This window comes from Podarcis raffonei, chromosome 11 (genome assembly GCF_027172205.1).
Source record: "Podarcis raffonei isolate rPodRaf1 chromosome 11, rPodRaf1.pri, whole genome shotgun sequence".
NCBI lineage: Eukaryota > Metazoa > Chordata > Lepidosauria > Squamata > Lacertidae > Podarcis > Podarcis raffonei.
In genome coordinates this window covers 12,357,387-12,378,709 of record NC_070612.1, presented here as the reverse complement: position 1 = coordinate 12,378,709, position 21,323 = coordinate 12,357,387, and the positions used below count along the sequence as shown (strand labels likewise).

The 21,323-nt window shown below is 42.4% G+C and overlaps 1 protein-coding gene across 4 annotated transcripts in view; it reads right to left on the bottom strand.

The window, feature by feature from the left end:
• DCC (DCC netrin 1 receptor) overlaps positions 1-21,323 on the bottom strand; it is a 921,347-nt gene that overhangs the window by 344,085 nt on the left and 555,939 nt on the right. For all 4 annotated transcript variants that reach the window (XM_053408811.1, XM_053408815.1, XM_053408813.1 and 1 more), the window contains exon 6: positions 759-913. In XM_053408811.1, the coding sequence (XP_053264786.1) occupies positions 759-913 (155 nt within the window). The remainder of the gene's footprint in view (positions 1-758; positions 914-21,323) is intronic.

Sequence of the window (21,323 nt, the reverse complement as noted above, 5' to 3'; positions counted from 1 at the left end):
TGTTTCACATTAGATAGGGCTCAGTAACGAGTCATTAAAGACCAGTGGTCTGTGGCAGGGTTTTTTTCAGCTGTGCTCTGGGGATCCTTGAAGTACCCCAGAAACATTTTAAGGGTTCCTCAACAAGCAGTGAGTGATGACAGACAAGTTTCCTGAACAGACAGGTTGCCTACTGCTACACATCTTCATAGCATCTTTGAAGGTGCCCTAGGTATTTATTCTGAGGACCTTCTCCAGGTCTTCCCTCTGAGGGAGTCTCAGAAGGTGAGAGGCCTTTCCGGTTGTAGCTCTTCATCTGTGGAATGTTTTCCCCACTGAGATCCACCTGCCACCTTTGCTGACATCTTTTCAGCTCCAGGTAATTCTTACCTTCTGCTCATAGGCTTTTGATGGACTAAGCTGATTTTCTTTTGCTGTTAGTGTGCTGCCATAGCTTCCTTTAGTATTGATGGTGACTGTTCTTTTTTTATGAGTATACCCAAGTGACCAGGTAGAGAAGTTTGGCTGGCGTATATTAAAGGACCAGGTTCAGAACAGGACAGGGGAAACAGTTGCTGCAGCCGAAGGCAGATGGAGGGGAATAGCAAAGGACCTGGGAGAAATCCGGGGAAGCTTGAAGGAGCCAGGAGCTAAAGGAAAACTAAAGCTAAAACTAACTAAGTCTACTTTTGGTAGCACCTTTTACAGAGCTTTTGTTGCACCCATTGAATTGTCTGTTTTCTTGTTTTGGAATAATGGTAAAAACAAATAATGATTACCACTATCTGAAAATAATCACTAGGAATGACGACTTCTCCATTCTTGATCCATTGCACTGTAGGAATGGGTTTTCCAGAAACAGAGCATTCGAATTCGATGTCCATACTTTCATAGGCATAGAGATTTGAAGGATGATTGATAAACCATGGTGGAACTGCAAGAACAAAACAGGGAGAAAAAGATCTTATTGAGCATGAATGCATATATATCACAGAAAAATATATATCACAAAAAATGACACATCATGTTCTGTTCCCCTTTTCCTTCTCGCTGATAGCCCAGAGAAAACGATTTCCTCCAGCCTATGTCATGCAACACTGAAAGCTTAAACCTGGCTCTGCCCTCTGCCCACTATATATAGCTGGAGGAACGGTCCCTCCCCTCCTTGTCTGGCAGTGTTCACTATCTCTTGATGGCTTCCTTCATGGGCCATCACTGGTCTTTGTGCCTTAATGGCTTAAACTCAGCTAGCTCTGCCAGGCTAGGGTGGCTTACTAGCACAAGTTAAACCCAGGTATTTTGGTGTTTGACACAGTTTAATCATACTTGATTAATTCTAACTTCTACTAATTCTAAGAATTATGGGTGACTTGCATCTACAAACTCCAGCACCCTGGAACTATAACAGCAGTCATTCAACTGCAACCATATCTAATATAGGTTTTCATGATGCATAATGTTTCAAAACTGACCAGACCTTTGATGTGTCTGGGCAAAGCTTGGATAACCACATTGATTATGTAACAGTGGGGACAACATCTTCATTTGCATAAGTATAACCTGTGATTAGCTTTGCAAAATGAATCAATACGAGCAACATTATTTCCAAGCACAGAGGAGGAAGACTTAAGCCAGATTATCTTTTCGGAGGACAAATTCCTATTAAGCTGGCAATTATCTGTTGTCTTGTATTACTATAATGTATTAACACTTTTGCTGTATGGTATATGATATGCTAATTTAATTTAATTTCATCATTACCATAATACTAGTTATAGTATGATAAAAATTTGCAATTCAAGAGAAACTGCTAATAACATCACATTTCTAATGAGTTTTCCCATCATCAAAGGAGACAAGGAGGGGTGAGGGGAATCAGTCCTGTTTGTCAGCTTTCAACCAGGGAACAATATTCATTATTTTGAATATTCATGGTTGCTAGAAAACCAGATTAGATTTTAATTTCCTGGGTAGCATCCCTGGCTTATTTTTTGATACAGAAAATGCAATTGTATTTCTTAAGCAGCCATGCATAATGTCTGAATTATAAAGTTTTTACAACTGTATCAATAGCAAATGGCATTGTGAAATATGCACACAGTGGATTCCAGTCTACCAGGGCTGCAGACATATATGATGAATTTTCAACCTTCTTGTACTCAGTAGCTAAGGTTCAATTCATATCATTACTTTCCATCACACAAGGTCAGTAAAAATGCTTATGTTAAAAATTATATCTAGGCTTTCCTTTTAAAAAATCAAAGTCAGGTAAAATTTCAAGATAAAAATAACCATATCCAAAAGTGAAAATATGAACATTTTAAAAAATAAAATCATAGAGCAGCAAGATATAAACATAGTAAGTATGAATGAGAGCACTAGCAAAACAGTAGCTGTATATGGGATCCTCCTCAGAGAGGGTCCTGATTGAACACGGGCCACAGGACATCCCCAAAAACTTATTTGGTAGGGTCCTAGGGTGGAGCCAGGCATGTATAGTGAGGCCCCACAGTCCTGCCAGGCTGCTTGAGCCAATCCGGTTATGGAGGCGTGATTGGGGGGCTATAAAAGTGGAAGCGCAATGTGGCCAATGGCCCTTGCTTCACGATGCCGAATACCTGCCCTCCCATCCCTATGGGTTTTGTTTGTTTGTTTGTCTCATCTTGGCCTTGCTTTGGACATGGTGTGGGCGCCTGTTTTGGAATGGGGACCGGGTAGGAATTTTTTCCATGTGGCAGATTGGCACTGGCCATTTGGTTTTTGCCTACCCCCTTAACAATCGTCACAACTTTGTAAGGTTTGGAGGTTAGGCATTGGCTGGGGAGCTGAGTGGGAGGGGAGGTGCGGCCATCACCTGCCCCTCCATGAATAAGGGTATTCTGGTATTGGAATCTGGGGGTCCTGGATCTCGTCCGAAGTCCACTTGAGGGGCTAGGGCCATGCCATGACCACAGGAACCCCAGGGTGAGCTTCGTTCGATCTTCATCGATGTTGCTCCCTCGTTTGGTGTTTACCCTTCCAGACTTCCTGTCAGAGAGGCAGCAGTAATTTATAGTCTGTTGCCAGTGCCTAAGGCCAATACCACTCACTACGCTGTAATCAATAAAGTTGTGGCTTAAATTTGCCCAATTACTTAAACTAAAATTATGTGTCAGTGTGAAGTTATTTATTTGGAGGGGGTGGCTTGGGGCCTTGAGGCACAAAAAGTGGTACCTTGGTTCTCAAACTTAATCTGTTCTGTAAGTCCATTCCAAAACCAAAGCATTCCAAAACCAAGGTGCACTTTCCCATAGAAAGTAATGGGAATTAATCCGTTCCAGACTTTTAAAAACAACAATTTAACAGCAATTTAACATGAATTTTACTGTCTAACGAGACCATTGATCCATAAAATGAAAGCAATAAACATTGTACTGCAGTCACACAATCAACCAACCAGTAGCTGAACTGGGTTCCACACAGTCACAAAAACAAAACAAAAAGAGCCGCAAAAACAAAAGCACAAAATAAATAGCAAAAACAGACAGACCTCAGCGTAACACTCAAAACAGAAGCGTGGCACTCAAAACGGAAGTGTGGCACTCAAAACAGAGCATGTTCAGCTTCCGAAAATAGTTTGCAAACCGGAACACTTACATCCGGGTTTGCAGTGTTTGGGTTCCAAGTTGAGAACCAAGGTACCACTGCACAGGCAACTTGTGGCTCCCAGCCTAATTTTGAAAGCCCTTTTGAAAGAGAGGAGTGGAGCCCACTAGCGTGAGCAACCTGTCCCCTACCACTGCAGCCCCACTGGGTGGAGAGGAAAAGGAAGGAACAGGAAGGAGGATTGGTGGAAAGGGAGATGGAGGCTCTGCAGGCTTTATATACTGTCCTTGTCCATTGCTGACTTTATCGCCACACACAATCAGCATGCAGCCCCTGACAGATTGCAGGAAAATGCAGCAATCATCAGGAAAAGAAGTGGCACATCCTGGCTATACAAGGAATGTCAGGATATTTTTTTTTAATTAAAAAAAACTTCATTAAAAAAGAGTAAAAAGGATGGCATGGAGAAAGCAGACAGGGAAAAGCTTTTCTCCCACTCTCAAAACGTTATAACTCACGAACATCCAATGAAGGTGTATGTTGAAAGATTCAGCATAGGTAAAAGAAAGTCCTTCTTCTCACAGCACATAATTAAACTATGGAACTTGCTCCCACAGAAGGCAATGATGGTCACCAACTTGGATGGTTTTAAAAGAGGATTAGACTGATTCATGGAAGTCAAGGCTATCATTGGCTACTATCCATGAGGGCTATGTTCTACCTCCACTGTCCTCTGACATTATGACTCTGAACAGGTGGGTAGTGTGCTGGGCCTGGGGGTAAACCTGAGCATCGCAGTCCAGATCCGGTCCCGAATCCAAGGGTTCTGCGAAGAGTCAGTTCAACAGGGCCAAGGCAGGAAACCAGGCTAAGTCAGGCACAGGGTCACAGGCAGGTACTAGCAAACAGCAATGTTGCTCCCGCAACCTGGGGCGGGGTCTGACAACCTTTTATCTCTGTCAGAGTAACAGTCGGTCCTGATCCCCCAGTGACTCACCACCTCCCTGTCTTGCCCGAAGGTGAGCACTCCTCCTGCAAGTACTCAGGTCTCTCCTTCTCTCAGACCTTAGTCTCTGCAACTCGCCTCATCCTCTCCTGACCCAACTGGTAGTGGAGCAGCTGTAAGTGATTGCCCAGCTGGAGGCAACGAGGTAATCCCCACATCGGGAGCCAGGAGAGGCTCAGGCCCCTGACTCTGCCCAGTTGGTGCTTGTTGCAGGGGAACCTGTGCAGACTGGAGCCCTTCAGAATCAGGCCCCAGACTTGGTTCCGATGCCGCCTGAGGAAGAGGGTCCAGTGCAGACTGAGATTCCTCTGGTTCCAAGTCCGAGCCTGAGTCCCAGGCCATCACAGGTAGAGTGCTGTCCAGCTTGCAGGCTCCCTGTAGTCATCTGATTGGTCACTGTGAGAATGTTAATGCCTTTTTCCTCCATGAACTTGCGCAATCCTCTTCCAAAGCAAACCAAGTTGCAGACCATCACTACCTCTTATGACAGCGAATCCCATAATTTAATTAATTGAATGAGTACTTCCTTCTTTGTGTCCAGAGTCTTCCAACATCCACAAAGTATTGACAACAATGGTTAGAGTTGTAATTCTGTCTGTTTCATGAGGCTGCTGAACCACAGACATGTGCGTAAACTTACTCATACATTCACACCAAGCCTCTCTGCCATTTTATTTTGTCTGACCTGAATCTTCCAACAACCATCTTCACTGGACGGACATGAGCTCTAGCATTATGTGGAAAGACGAAAAATGTCCCCTAACCTACTTTCCCCATACCATGCATAATTTTTGCCCTGCTCCCTCTTACTCACTCTTTTTTCTAAAATAAAAATCTCCAAATGTTGCAACCTTTCCTCAACAGGGTATTGATCTAATCCAGTCCCTTGTTCTGCCTGCCCTTTTTTGAGTGTGACCCCAAGGCCTAGGAGTTAGCCTAATGAGCTGCTACAGACATATCAGTCCACCATAGGCCCTCTGCCTATAGGTCAGTTTCTCCAACTTAAGCTCCAGCCCATGACCTCTGGGAGTCTTAGCTGGAGAATAGGCCCTGCAGGGCCCCAAGCCTGAACCCTGACAACTGATTCCTTGGCAATTGTAACAGGGAAACATACCAGAAACCGCTTCAAGTGCTATTTGATTTCAGGAACATGAGGCAATGGAGTTCTGATCCACACACACAAAATGAGTGTGGTTCTCTATGTTTCTGCTATAGGAATCCTGTGCCTAAACAAACAGACACCGATCCATCTACTTTAGGCCAATTGGCACAATTCAGCTGATATTAGAAAGCAATTTTGAAATCAGCTTCTTTTCCTTTTAGCTTTATTCTGATTTTGCCCTTTGGTCATAATCAAATGCTGGCATTATACACCAGTTCTCTGATTAGCCTTTCACACAGTTCCAAAGGAACTGCATGGTGGGAAGGAGGGAAAGGTTAATTGTTTGTTGACTCTGCTTGTAAGAAAGAAAGCTATGAATAGCAGTGCAGTCTGGGTAAGGACATAACATCGCTCAATTGTTTCCATCCCCCCTCTTCTTCACAACAGATTTCAGCATTGGACGTCTGTAATATCACACTCCTCAAGTGTCCTAGGAAAATTGGGACATTCCACTTTTTAATGCAATCCTGTCAAGGTTTAGTTCCCATACAGTTTCTTTCTTCTTTCATTCTTGTTTATATTTTAATACCACTTTCCAGGAAGACCTCACAAAGTGGTTTACGTAAGATATTTCACAATAAGCATCAATATTTAAGAAGTTGCTCCTAAACCATTTGTCTAGAAGAGGATATGTCTAGGGGGTGGAATTTTCTGAAAATATTGCTGTTGAGCCTTCCCCCACACAAACTCTTGTCTTGCTGTTTAATCTCTGATAATAATTTTTATTAGTTTTCAGTTACAACAATCCAATAATAGCCTCATTACAGCAATGCCAAATTATAATACAATTAATAATACCAATAACTGAGATGCCAAATTATACAATTTAGGTGCCCCCCACGTACTAGAATTAATGGTTTGATTATTTATTTTGTTTCTGTGTTCTGTCTTGCTGCTTAATCTCAATTGGGTGCAATTCTTCAACCAGTTCCACTAAAACAATGAACATATTTTTTGCATGTTATATGTATTATTACAAAGATGTTGTTGGACTACAACTCCCATCGGCCCAAAGACCAGGGACAATGGGAGTTGCAGTCCAAGAAAACAGACTATAAACATTTTAATTCAGAGTGCATTTGATACTTATGCTCAATTTCATATATCTATCACGTATACAGACTTAAAGTGAATATTGTGAATAATGATAATAAATACAATACAAGCTACCCTTCTGTAAGGAAAGCATTATATAGTTCACCATAGTCATGTTGGACAATAGTAGAGAAATGGGCAAGTGTAGTCAATTAATAGTCTATCTGATAATTTGTTGTCTAATGATTTTTCAAAAATCAATTTTTCACCATTCAGAAGGACGTCAAAGAAACGGTTGCCGAAGAGGGTAATGATCAATTTTTGCCTTTAATGCCATTATAAAACTGATATTCAAACATTCCCGGTAGCAAGTGACTTCAAAGGCTATTTCTCATTGTCTGAGAACACCCTTTGTCCACATTTATGGCTCAGTATGCTCGGCATCAAGAGAGCTGATGCTGAGAAATGGAATTCCCTCCTGAAGGGGTGTGCGTGTGTCTTCAAGATTACTGTAGGAAATGTCAAGCAATTCCTGTAATGAGCTCACAAAGGTGTCCCAGCAACCCATTGAATGATTACCAGCAAAGGAGCTCGTTACGTGAGGGGCATGGCTGGACGACCTCACCATTCCTTGAAATGTCTTCCTTAGAAATGACACCTGCTTTCGCCAAGGAGAGCATTTCTACAGAAAAAATATGTCCTCTATTTTCTAATGCATAATGTCTTATGCTTTGAATAGCAATAAAATAAATGTGGTGGTGGAGCCAAAGAAGATGATGGCTGTCATCAGTTCCTTAGCCCTGTCAACATTTCCAAAAGGAAGGCTCTAGGGGGCACATCATTAGCAGGCCAGATTGTCCTCTTTTAAGCTATTTCAAATGCATTTCTGATGTATTTCACATGATAGATTCACTTTATGAACAATACTGTGGCAATTTTCTTGTCTTCTCCTTGTAACTTAACTAGATTACGTGCCTGCTGCTTTTGGCTTATAGGTATATGGTTTAATGTGATTATGGAAAATGATAGACAGAATGAAGGACCTACAGGGATCGCATTACCAGCCCATTTATGTCCATCTTGCTCAATTCAAGCAGAGGAGAGTCTGCAAACATGAGAACATAATGAGAGCCCTGCTGGATCACACCAAAGATCCATCTAGCCCAGCATCCTGTTCTCCTAGTGGCCAACCAGATGTCTATGTGAAGTCTACTCGCGATTTCTAGCAAGTACTATTCAGAGGTGTGCTGCCTTTGATGGAAGTGGCATCGCACAGCCATAGTATGTGAAATTGCTTTAATCCCTTCTTTAGGAACACAAGAGGGACACGGGTGGCGCTGTGAGTTAAACCACAGAGCCTAGGACTTGCTGATCAGAAGGTCAGCGGTTCGAATCCCTGCAACGGGGTGAGCTCCCATTGCTTGGTCCCTGCTCCTGCCAACCTAGCAGTTTGAAAGCACATCAAAGTGCAAGTAGATAAATAGGTACTGCTCCGGCAGGAAGATAAATGCCGTTTCCGTGCACTGCTCTGGTTCGCCAGAAGCGGCTTAGTCATGGTGGCCACAAGACCCGGAAGCTGTATGCCGGCTCCCTTGGCCAATAAAGCAAGATGAGCACCGCAACCCCAGAGTCGGTCACAACTGGATCTTATGGTCAGGGGTCCCTTTACCTTTACTAGGAACACAGGAGCTCAACTCTTTCCTGTTCAGATGCCTCTCTGTTCTTACATCTGTTATGTACTCCCATGAGAGCCACTTTATTTTGTAAGGTTTTTATATATATTTTTTTAAAAAACTGCAGATAGGACTTTGGGGTCACATCTCAAGTTTCCTGTTAACCTTTGGGGTAATTATAGCCAACGCTTTTCACACATAATTTTTGCTTAGTTAGAAATTCTGCAGCTCCTTTCTACAAAGGAACCAGAAGTCCCCAGGCTAAGAACTAGCTTTCAACATGTACCTGCAAGAATGCCAATCGAATTTTCCTGGGCTTGTTCTATGGTATGCAGATTATCACAGATTATCATAGAATTGTAGAGTTGGAAGACTGGGGACCCTGCATTCCCCTCACTGCAATAAATTGCCAAGAACTGCTGCTCATAGGAGGCAACCCCCAGGGGGCGAGAGGTCTTTGCCCCCCAATAAAATATTTGAGGTGGCTGGGGGCCCCCAAATTGTTTTTTTTAAAAAATAATATTTATTACTTTTAAACCTTACAAAAAGGAGAAGCAAAAAAAAAAAGAAAAAAGAAAAAGAAAGAAAAAACAATACAATACAATATATAAACAATACACAACATTAACACATTAAACAAAACAAAAGCCAAAACAATTCAAAAAACAAAAACAAAAAAACACACATCATACCATCTCAATACCCTCTCTTTCATTCCCTTGTTTCATCGACCTCCTCTCACCTCCCTTTTTGTATTCCATTTCTATTAATTATTTCAGCAAATCCTTTCCATCTTTCTCTATTTTCTGTCATATGGTTGTCTTAACATATTTTAACCTTATTTTCCATTAATACTATAGTACTTATTTATACTTAATTCATTATAACATTTCTACTAAAGCCATATAATTCCATTCCATCATTTTTCTAACACTCATTAATATTGCATTATTTCTATATATAAACTTTAAACTTTTTCCAATATTCTTCCACCGTCTCTTCTCCCTGGTCTCGGATTCTGCCAGTCTTTTCCGTCAATTCCATATAGTCCATCAACCTGGTGATCTTCTGTCCGAGGTTCTTAACTCTTTTCCAAGTCCCTTCTGCAAGTCTTCTTCATATTTATACATGCATTTTACTTTGTCTTCTCCTGATCTTCTCCTGATCTACTTGAAGAGTAGATCTCGGGGAAATTCCCACCTAGCGATGTTTTTATTCCTTCTCGACAGGTCAGCCAAATCTCCATAGTTAAAACTAAGATTCAAAAGATATTTCAGGACGTATTTCAAAGTTCCTCCAAATCTGGAGATCCCCACAACTCCAGTCTCCTCCTGACCCAAGTCCAGGTCCCAAAGGTCAGTAAATCCCTGCATGAAGGGATCTATCCAACTTTCCTTCTCCAGTCCAAGCGGGGCTCCAATCCTCAAAATCTGACTTTCTCTAAATTCACTCATAAATAGCATCAACTTATAGTCATCAAATTGCATCTGTAAGGCTGGGGCTCTCTCCCTCTCCACTTGTGCTACTTTAGGTTCATCAACAACAACTTTCTCCCCTGCCTTCTCCACAATTTGCCCTGTTGAAGTAGATCCCTGTATCGATTCCTGAATAGTTTCTGTAATAATGTTCACTTTTTGTCCCAAATTAGTCACTTTTTGTCCCAAGTTATCAATTTTTATAGTCATCACATCTTCTTATGGAGCTGTTCCAGTGAATCATTTATCTTACATAATGCAACCACTAAGGCTTCTTCTGTCAACATTCTTAGTGCTCCAAGGTCAGTCCCAGAGTCTCACAGTATTTTATCTTGCAGCTGGGAATTCCCCCAGCTCAGCTCATGTTTCAAAGACTTCCTCTAGGGGGAAACAATTTCTATTTGTATCAATTCTTTTAAGCACAGTTCAAGCAATAAAGTTAGTTTCAATTTTCAGTTACTTTTACTCCTTTTTAAACGCAGAAGGAGACAATGGAAACAATGTATTTCTCTTATTTAACTAGCTGTCAACGAACGATTTATCAACAGTCAATAAGCATTTCCAAAACGTCGGTCTTACTAGCAGCCCGTTTCCAGGTTCAGAGCGGTGGTAATTTGACTTTCTTCACTCTATCCTGCAGGCTTACACGATCCAAAATTTTCCCCCTCTTCTCCTGCTTCCAAGGGGGGTTTAATAATTTTAGCCGATGGAAGTTTAATCCTTTACGGAAGGCTTTCCAAGACTTTAGCTTGCAGCCTCTTTGCTTCAGTCTATTTACAAAAGGGGAAGGCGGACTTCCTGTTTGAAACCTCCCCGTTTCGGTGCCAAATTAAGACGTTTAAGAATCCAATTTTCCGTTCTACTCATGGGTAGTTGTTTTAAAATCAAATTGTCCACAGGAAAAAGTCAGCGCTCTCCGGCAACAGCAATGCGGCTTCACTCCGTGAAAGAAGCAGTCGATTCAAAGCACCGCGCCACTCACCCCATGTCGCTCCGGATCCCCGAAACCGGGTTTCCCCGCAAGTAGGGGAGGCGCAAAAGGTGCCAGCCGAATCCCACGTTCACAGGCTTCTCCCGCCTGTGATTTTTTGTGGGTCCCCACCTTCGCGTGGCGGCCAGACCCTAATTTCCATGAAGCAAATTCCTCCCGATCAGAGGAATTCCGCCATTGTCCGGAGGCGCCAACCCGGAAGTCCTGGGGGCCCCCAAATTGATGGGCATTGCCATTCAAATGGTGTGCATGTACTGAGTCATGTGATCGATTATGTGGGTGGGGCTTACCTGCCCCCATATTTTATTCAAGTTGCACCCCTGCTAATGCTTAAAATACATATACTAAATAAATCTAGCCTAAGCCCCCTTAATAATGGCAGCTTATCTGTATCTGCCTAATAAGCCTGGGCATGTTGCCTCCATGTTTTGCTTATTAACTTTCTTTTTAGATGTGCAACTGACTTGCTTGTTTAAAAATAAAACTAACGTGTCCCTGGTAACTTGGGGTCTGGCACTCATTTAGCCCCTGTGTTTCCCTTTTGTCGGTGGCCCCGTGTAACCCTGTCTATCACTGCCATTCTGATGGAACATCACAACTTTCAATTTCCATGTCATCTGCTGGTTGGTAATGTCTCAATGTAAGACAATGAAAATGGCCTGGAGACTATGCCACTCAACTATTCCATGGACGAGGAGCACCTCAGATTGAAAGTGCTTCTAAAAATGGGACATTTGCAGGTTGATGTTGCAGCCACCATAGGGAAAACCTTTGATCTGCCTCCCATGGTTTAGAGGAAGCTGCTTTTACTTAGTCGGGCTATTGGTCCATTTAACTCATCCACACGGACTGGCATTCAGGATCTCAGTCAAGGGACATTTCTAACCCTGCCTGGAAATGCTGGCAATTGAACCTAGAGCTACTACATGCAAAGTAGATGAACTACAAAGAAGCTACAGCTAATAGGTAGCCAAGTAGGGAAGAAAATGAGACAGGTCAGAGAGGTGGGGAGGACAGAAAGCCATACAAACAAGAGCAACCAGGAGATCTACTGTAAGTTGGAAACAAGTTGATGATCCAGCAATGGAGGAACATCCTGAAACTGATTCAGAAGAAAGTGTTTTCTCCAGCTTCCTGTCATGATGAGTTCAGCATCTGTGCATCTCACAGGGACAGGTGAATGATCTACTACAGGGGTCAGCAAACTTTTTCAGCAGGGGGCCGGTCCACTGTCCCTCAGACCTTGTGGCTGGACTATTTTTTAAAAAAATAATAATGAACGAATTCCTATGCCCCACAAATAACCCAGGGATGCATTTTAAATAAAAGGGCGCATTATACACGCCGGACCGTCTGCAGGCTGGATTTAGAAGGCAATTAGGCTGGATCTGGCCCCTGGGCCTTAGTTTGCCTACCCATGATTCTACAACTTTGGAGACTTTAGTGGATCCAGAGCACAGGCTGAATTCATGTCTCTGCTCAACACCTCTTTCTTCTTACTGTCTTTGTCTCTTTCTTGGAAATGATAATTGCTTAGCTGGGCAATCTCCCAATCTCCTTATCAACCTGAACATAAAGCTCAGAGGGTTTTTTAAATAAATAAATAAATAAATAAATAAATAAATAAATAAATAAATAAAATCATGCAGAAATTAAGCAATCACCAGTATAACTGAGTCCTGCAGCTTCTGGGAGCTAAACCCATTGGATTGGAATCCACAATCACAGTAGCACCTGAGACTTTTATCTTTTTTTCTTTCTCTTCCCTCCCACTTTGTGACTATATATAATCACAAAGAACCATACAGCGCATAGCAACAGGACTGGGATATGAGAATATCATTTCTATCTGTGATATAAAACACAGAAAATAAAAATAAAATGTGATGACATGGGGGAGTGACATTCAGTACACTGAATTCAAATCCTAGAAGGAAAGAGTGTTATGATAGCATTAGTGATTCATAAGTCACTTCCCCCAAAACTAGGGGCATAGCTTAGATTACTTCTGAGCCAATCTGAATTAAGACTTCTCTGGAAATCCATAAACCCACCAATTCCCCAAATGTCCTGCCCTCTTCTCCTTCCCATATTATAATGTGAGTGGTTTCTAAATCTTTCAAAATAGACAAACCATTAACTGTGGTTTGCTGTGATGTGCAACCTGGGACAATCAGTGCTCATAACGTATTTCTCAGTCATGTCTTCTCCATAACATGGCCCAAACAACCAACATTAGAATCCCAAGTGGAATAGACCACTGGATCAGTTCTCAGAAGAAGAAAAAAGTGCACACACTCCAGGGGAGAAGTTGAATTTAAAATAAATGGGGAAATAATACAAAGAACAATTGCGGCTGAACCAGGCTACCTTCTCACCGTTCAGCCAATTTGTTGCTCTAGGGATTGAATAACCTTTGTTCTCAGCACTAAAAGTTAAGTACAGATAGATGAAAGGGAATCAAACCAAGCCTTGCAGCTATAGGCAGTCCATTACATTACTGCCCTTCCATTTTTGATGAGGTGGCTCCATTTTGATCAAATAGGAAGAAATCATCGAACTCTAATTTGATTAGCAGCAAGCATGCCATGTAGTTTTTAAGTAATCCAAGGTCACCGGGTAGGGAAAGCACTGCTCTTTTACATGGGTTGTTCAGGGAAATGCAAACCATTCAGCCATTTCATTTGCTGCACAGAGGTGCCGTTGGAGGATCAGTTCTAAAATTTCTGCAAGGGCAGTGCAGTACAAGGAATCACAAGACCGTGTCTGGTCCCTTGTACCATAATCACACACTCATGAAAAGATTGTCACCAATGTTTCCCACGCATTGGTTCATTTCTTATGTCCTTATTATTTTAGATTGTCCAGGAAGACTCCCATGGACTTTCCCACTGAAGCCCAGACTAGATACAGACTAGAACTACTAATTATTTTCCAGGCCCAATTCACAGTGCTGGTTTTGACCTATAAAACCTTAAATGGTCCAGGACCGCAATAGCACAAGGCCTGCCTTTTTCCATATGGGCCTACCCAGACCCTGAGATCATCTTCTGAGGCCCTTCTTCGTGTGCCACGTCCTTGAGAGGGCCGGAGGGTGGCAACACGAGAACAGGCCTTCTCTGCAGTGGCTCCCCATCTGTGGAATGCTCTCCCTAGGGAAGTCCACCTGGCGCCATCATTATACATACACCTTAAGGTGCCAAGCAAAAACATTCCTCTTTAACCAGGCATTTGGCTAATCCAACTTACATCCTATGCCCTTTTAAAATGTGGTGTTTGGGGGGGGGGCTATCGGGTTGCTGTTTTTATTTTTATTAGGTATTTTGTGGTTTTATATCTTGATTTTAGTCTGTGAACTGCCCTGAGACCCCCGGGTATAGGTTGGTACATAAATTAAACAAACAAACAAACAAACAAACAAGAATTATTTATATCCAATGCTGTCTTCAGCCTTTTAGGGCTGTGGCATCAACAAAGCAGACTCCCGAGGAACTTGTTAGCTTCCATGAGAAGGCATACATCAAAAGACCTAGTGTCCAAAACCCCAATTCATCTTCCTGCAAACAAATAGTCACAGCTTGTTCAGTGCACAGTTGTTTATTAGGGATAGAGTATTATACCACACACTATTCCTTGACTGAATATACTCCAGCTATCACTTGTTGGGGCAGCAGCTGGATATAGTTTGAGGCCTGGGTACCACGGATGGTCCGGGAATCAGTGTGTTTTTACATGAGTAGAATGTATCCTGTTATTTAAAATGTATCTCTGGGTTATTTGTGGGGCCTGCCTGGTGTTTTTACATGAGCAGAATATGTGCTTTTATTTAAAATGCATTTCTGGGTTATTTGTGGGGCATAGGAATTCATCCCCCCCCCAAATATATGTTACGAAAAAGGAGCAATGCAGAAGCGAGCTCCAGGTGGCTGGAATGGAAAACAGGATGTTGATGTTATGGGACTGTACCGTGGGAACCAGGGACAGTCTATTCTGTGCACTGAGCGCCGGATGTTAGCTCAGAGTGGCACATGACCCTGTACTGGAAGTACATGGGAGGAGTTATTCTCTCTCCGCAGTTGGGATGAGAGGGTACAGACATGATTTCTCTGTACTGCTGGAAAGACAGGAATAAAAGCATGTAAATATATTTCTGTCTGTCTCTTTCCCCTCCCTGGGAATGGAGGGGGGGAGGAGTGGTGTGTTCTTCTTCACGTTGAGAAGAATCGCCGATAAAGACCTCGCCTTGATCTTGCCGGGAGTCGCAGACAGGGAGGTCGACAAGGATTCAAGCCGGGCACCTGGAGGGTGGCCAATTCCTCTGAACTTCGTTTTTATTGGCTTGAATCAACAATATAGTCCGGTCCCCCATAAGGTCTGAGAGACAGTGGCCCGGCCCCCTGCTGAAAAAGTTTGCTGACCCCTGGTCTGAGGCCTCATGCCAATCCCTCACATTCTTTCCCACACCTTCTCCCTGCTGGGCTGTGATTCAATAGACATGCTGGTCAGATCTTCTCCTTCCCTTCCTCCTCAGTTTTAAGGAACTCCAACGCCTCACGGTTAACAGTAGTGTTTCATCCCAGCTTTTTCTTATCTGCTTTGCTCCCACTGCAGGGAGGAAAGATACCCTGCCTTTCTCTGACTGCAGACTTGCTCTCATCTATTCTCACCAAGAAGACTCACTGACCAGCGCCCTGATCCTGCATCCAAACAGAAGGGACACACAGGGCAGTGGTGGTCCTTTGCAGATGTCAATGCATCTAGTAGCTGAGATAAGAAGAAACACCGCAAACAAATCCAGATACAATGTGAGTTTTTTTTATAAAAAGAAAGAAAGAAAGAAAAATGAAATGAAACAACAATTGCCTTGTTACATTCTGGGGGGAAAGAGGTCAGAATTAAAGATGGCTCCAGAGCAAAAATAATAATAAAATAGTGAATGCAGGGTCAAAGCATAATTTCCTTCCATTTGTAGATCTCATTTCTGTGCAGGTAAATATGGGGACATTTCAGCAAATTTCCAAGGGGGGAGAATTAAGAGGGGCACTTGCTGCCTCAAGTTCCTATTAATTCTCCAGAAGCCGCAATTTGCTCAGGGGTGCATTAGTGAAATAAAAATATATATGGCAGTAAGGCACTAGAGCACCTCACTTTTGCAAGGAGGAGAGGCATGACTCATTATATGCAAGCTGAGAATCTTATCTGGAAGCCCCTCGGGTACAATTGTGCCATACGTCTACCTGTGCCATTTCTGGGCTGCCTAGAGCCTTGACCTCAAGCTGTTCTCAACTGCAAAATGTCCAAAGCATATGAATTTTAACAGCAAAACAAGAAATAGGATTCGAAAAGCAAAACAATTACAACTGAGAAGCTGTTCACATGCCTACTGGATGATGCTCTAGAAGGTATAGCAAGCGGCAGGTCGGATTATTATTCACTAGAGAACAGGGGAAGGGAAGCAATTCTAAGCACAACTGAGTGTGGCAGGGACTGCAAAATCGGGTGAGATTACTCTAGTCCACTTCATGCATTACTCGAGCAAAAGGGCAATGTGGATAGAAAGGGGATGAAGGTCTGTACCTCTAGCATTAGGACAACCAGCAGCTGTAGCCTCTGATGAACAATTACAATCTCCCCCTTCCCCATGCATTAAGAATGGAGAAGCATGACTTACAAAATGATGACACAACACAGAGAGAGATTCATGTCCCCAGGCCTCTCTCTTTAGAAAGGGGAGCAAATATCTGCAATCTTAGAAAGGTGCCTTATGCTAGGAATGGGTGAACATGTCTGCTTTGATTTTTCCAATCTTAAATTCAGTTCTCCACATTTCCACATCAATTCACAATTTTCTTTTTTAAAAAAACTTGCCTTGAAAATTCATCAGGAATCCAGTGCACATTTATCTTAATATACACATTTCTGTATGCAATTTTGGATAATATACTTCCTTTTGGCCAAACAATTCCATCTAATAGAAAACATTTCGGTATCCAAACCTTTTTCTGATACAGTGGTACCTTGGAAGTCAAATGGAATCTGTTCCGGAAGTCTGTTCGATTTCCAAAATGGTTCAGAAACCAAGGTGTGGATTCTGATTGGCTGTAAGAAGCTCCTGCAGCCAACTGGAAGCCAAGGAAGTCACAACAGACATCAGGGTTCCAAAGAACGTTCGCAAACCGGAACAATAACTTCTGGGTTTGCAGCGTTTGGGACCCAAAATGTTTGTCTTGAAAGTCGTTTGAGATCCAAGGTACAACTGTATGTGTTTTGTAAATATTGCTTTGCTCAAGAACTACACTGCAAAATTCAGAGAAGGGCAAATTTCAAGAGATGGCAGTGTCCCAAATCGTGCATTGTTTCAAAAAGTTTGAATTAGAGTGGCTGGCCATCCCTACCTTATACTGAGTCCATGTAGCTCAGCCTTGTTCACACTGACTGGCAGAAACTCTCCAGGGTTTCAAATAGGGTTTTATTTTGGTCCTACTTGGAGATTCTAGGATTGAACTTGAGGCTGTCTGCATGAGAAACATCTCATGCTCTCTCACTGAGCCGTAGCCTATCATTGCACTTGCATCTTGAAAATTTGGACAATTTGGCTTGTGCATATTGAGAGGGGGTTTTGAAAACAAAAAACAGCCTCAGCTGTAACAGGAACATTGCAGAGAACATTGTGAGGCATAACAATGAATAGCTAATACCCTCTGAAATCTATTGTTGTGGGGAAAAAACACAATTTATTTCAGGGGAGCACAGAGGGACAGCAGGGAGAGGACTTCAAATCCCCCTGTGTTTTAGGATCTCATTCCTCAGGAATACTTGCATTTCTTTTCTCATCGTCATTATTGTTACTGGGGTTTTTTTATTGTGTTACTGAATTATTTGATGCAAACCCCTAACAGATATTACACACATGAATTGCCATACAGAAAGGCACACCTGTATTTCTGACTCACTTGCTGATTCTACACAGTAAGGGATTATTGTTAGACACAATAAAACAGGCTTAAGTAGCAGGCATGTTTGCCAAAGGCACAAATAATATTGTGGGTTAACAGAGGAAGAAAAGAGAAAGAAGAAAAGAAAAACAGTGCAGAGGTTGTTCAGTCTGTGTTTACAGAAATGTTAGTATGAAGCATTTAAAAGTAACCAGAACAAATCTTCCTGAAGTGTTATTTAGTGCTGATTTCTAGTTCTCTGGCTGTGAAAGTAGGGGAGCGATTTCTGCATTCTGGGAGTGGTTGGACTGTATTCCAAGTATGTGGGTAGGGGTGATAGAAGATGGGATTAATTCATTGGTTGGGATTCAATTAAGTTGTTTTAGGCATGGAAAGAAGTCAACTTGCTTTCCCATTTCTTCCCCTGTGCTCCCTAAATCTACTTTGGAGCGTTGAGGGGGGGGGATTGGGGAAATAGAGGTGGTAAAGTCCCATTGCATGAGTGGTCTTCATTCCCTGTGTGCATGCCCTATTTATGTTCCACCCACCTGTTTCAGTTTTAATGGGAACCCTCAAAAATCACAATTCTGGAATGAGTACATGAACCAAAACACAGCTATCCTTCTAAATTCTAAATTTTGAGCTGCAACTCTCTCAGCTCCTATGCTTATGGGCTAGTTTTATACCAGTTTGGGTATTCAGGTGTCCTCCTCTCCACCTCTCCAATCATTTGAGGGCACCCTCTCTGCCCCCCCTTCGCTCACAACACTATCATCACTCCCACAGCCATCTCTGTGTTGGAAGCTGAACTTCTGTAAAACAGAAGCCTGCTCTACTTGCCAAGGTTCCCTGTTTAATTACAATCCTGGAAGATCACGGCCCTAAATTATGCAAGGTTCCTAATTGTAAGATGCCGGTACAAGTGGGAAAGGCTCTCTATTACAACAGTGAAAAGAGGTGTGGGAGAAGTGATGGCATTGTGTTGGAAGGAGTTTGTCCAGGGTGTGTGTCCCCAATGGAATTCCTGAAAAGGGCATTCTTTAGGTTGTCACTGTGCCCCCAGCAATTTTTCCCATCAAGGTTACCATTCCCTTTAATGGTAGAACTGCACCAAGACAAACCTGACATCCATGCTTCATGGTTCCAGTAGCTTCATCCTTGCATTAGTATTCATTGAACGCTTTCTGCAGCAGTGATACTTCTGGAATCACCAGAATCAGGAAGATCAGAAGCCAACGCAAATTTCAGCTCGCATGCCAGAAGTATGTGATTTTAAATGCTTACCTAATATCTAACGCACTAATTTTATTCAACTAAGCCATTTGTCGATGTATCTCCATGACTTCATTGCTATGCCATTCTACAAAACCACAGTGACAAAGAACTCTAAGATAATGGCCTCAAGGATTTTCTTATTACAGTCATGTGTATCCCTTGGCTTGGCTCATTACCTCTTGACTCACATTATATTTGTCTCTATTACACAAAAGGTTTCCGTGCATTTTCTCTAGGCACCGCAATGCTTGCATCCCTCATGATCCGGTTAGTTGAATTATCCATTATTAGAGACAGACAGATGACAATGCATGGCCCTGAACTGGAATATGAATGGGGACTATTAATAGAATTAAATTATTAGAAACCTCTGTTGCATTGTGTCTCCAAAACTGCAATCAGCAACAAATTTTATAATTACACTCCTCTCCGTTCTGCTTATTTATTCTCCCTCTGTACTGCGTTATTTGCCTCTCTGCTATTATATGCACAAAACTAACAGAAGGTAATAAATTTAGCAAGTTAGAAGGAGATATTGAACAGGTAAGGCAATGTTTCTTCCATAGATCTTATCTTACCTTTGCAAGCATTAGGGTCAGGTAGATGCTTGAGTCACATACAACCCCCTCCAGCATAAATCATATTGCCATACATGAATTAAACTTCTAACCTTCTCTGTGCCCAAAGTGACATCAAGGGTCTGAATGAACCTTTTTTTTGTTTTGTTCCCATGACTCCTCTAATAAATTTTGTTTATCTTTCCTAGCAAAGGTCCTGTTGTAAGTGGTGGTTGGTGAGAATAATAATGAATTGCAGGGATCCCTGAAAGCAATGGAAACCCATCCATTTAGGCAAATGGGGCAGCCTTTTCTCAGTCAGCCTCAACCTGCCTGGCTCCTTATTTAAAACCAGTACAGGGGGCTTCCTCCTCCTTCTAGTCTCAGTGCTGCCTTTGAAGAACTCAGCAGGGATGAGGATGGGGACAAAACTAGCATTAGTTGGCTCTGTCTGTCATTGGCTATGGTTCCACCTACCATTGGCCTCTCTGCCTTCCACCTTAACAGTCTCAATGGGCATCAGCCACCACTGCATGCAAGTCACAAGGTCCTTGCTGTGCACAAAAGGACAAGGATATTATGCATAGGACTGTACCACATCCTGACTTACTTGTTGCTTCACTGCAAAACATAGGGGGTGGAAGGTCTCCTCTTTCACTGCTGATGCAGAAGTGGCAACATCAGAACTCCCCAGTTCTCATAAATGAGTAGAACCCAGGAGAGGTGGCTTGGATGGAGAGGCTCAAAGGACTTCATTCAATCTCTTGCCAGATCAAGTTGCTCATTCAGAGCTCTCCATGGTGCTGAAACAACTGATCTAGCTGGCCTATTATTCCTCAATGGGGAATCAATAGGACAATTTAGAACTGGGACAGCCAACATGGTGCCTTCCAGATTATGTAAAACTACAAGTTCCTTCAGCCTCAACTAGCATGACCACTGGCCAGGGAGATGGAGTTGTAGTCCAACAAAATATGTTGGTTCCCCCTGATTTAAGACTATGGATTACATCCAGTGTTAGTCATACTCAGAGGATACACAATGGGTGGTATTCAAAAGAGTGTTATTCAGAACAGATCCATGGAAATAAATGCATCTAACTTAGGTCCATTAAATTCAATGGGCCTATAATGAGTAGAATTTAGTTGGATACAGCCCATTTGTCGCACCACATCACTTGAATCTTTATTTTGAATTGGTGATGTGAATTTGCATGAGGAAATGTCTCAGGGTGGGATCAACAGAGAAATGCATATAATTATTCAGGGTTTCCCCCCCCCCCCCTCCAGCTACAGATGAAATAAAGGCCCAGCCTTGTTTGCAATTCAGCTTTGGTTTGACTTTCTACCAGATTATGACAGGGTATCTCAGTGACATAAGTACAATAAATACAATTCTATAAGGCTAGCGACACTGACATTTTGGAAAGGGTGTCCTATTGTATCTTCCATTCTTCCTCCTCCCATAAATATTACAGAACCGTTCAGCATAATCTCCTCCACATTGCTGGGATCTCCACTGGAGATCTGTGTGAATACCACAGATTAACTATGCATTTGAGGCTTTTGAGAGGCAGGCATTGAGCACTTTTATGCTGTTCCATGAGAAGGCAAAAGGTTACACTTTGGTATTCAGTGACCTTTGGAAGTT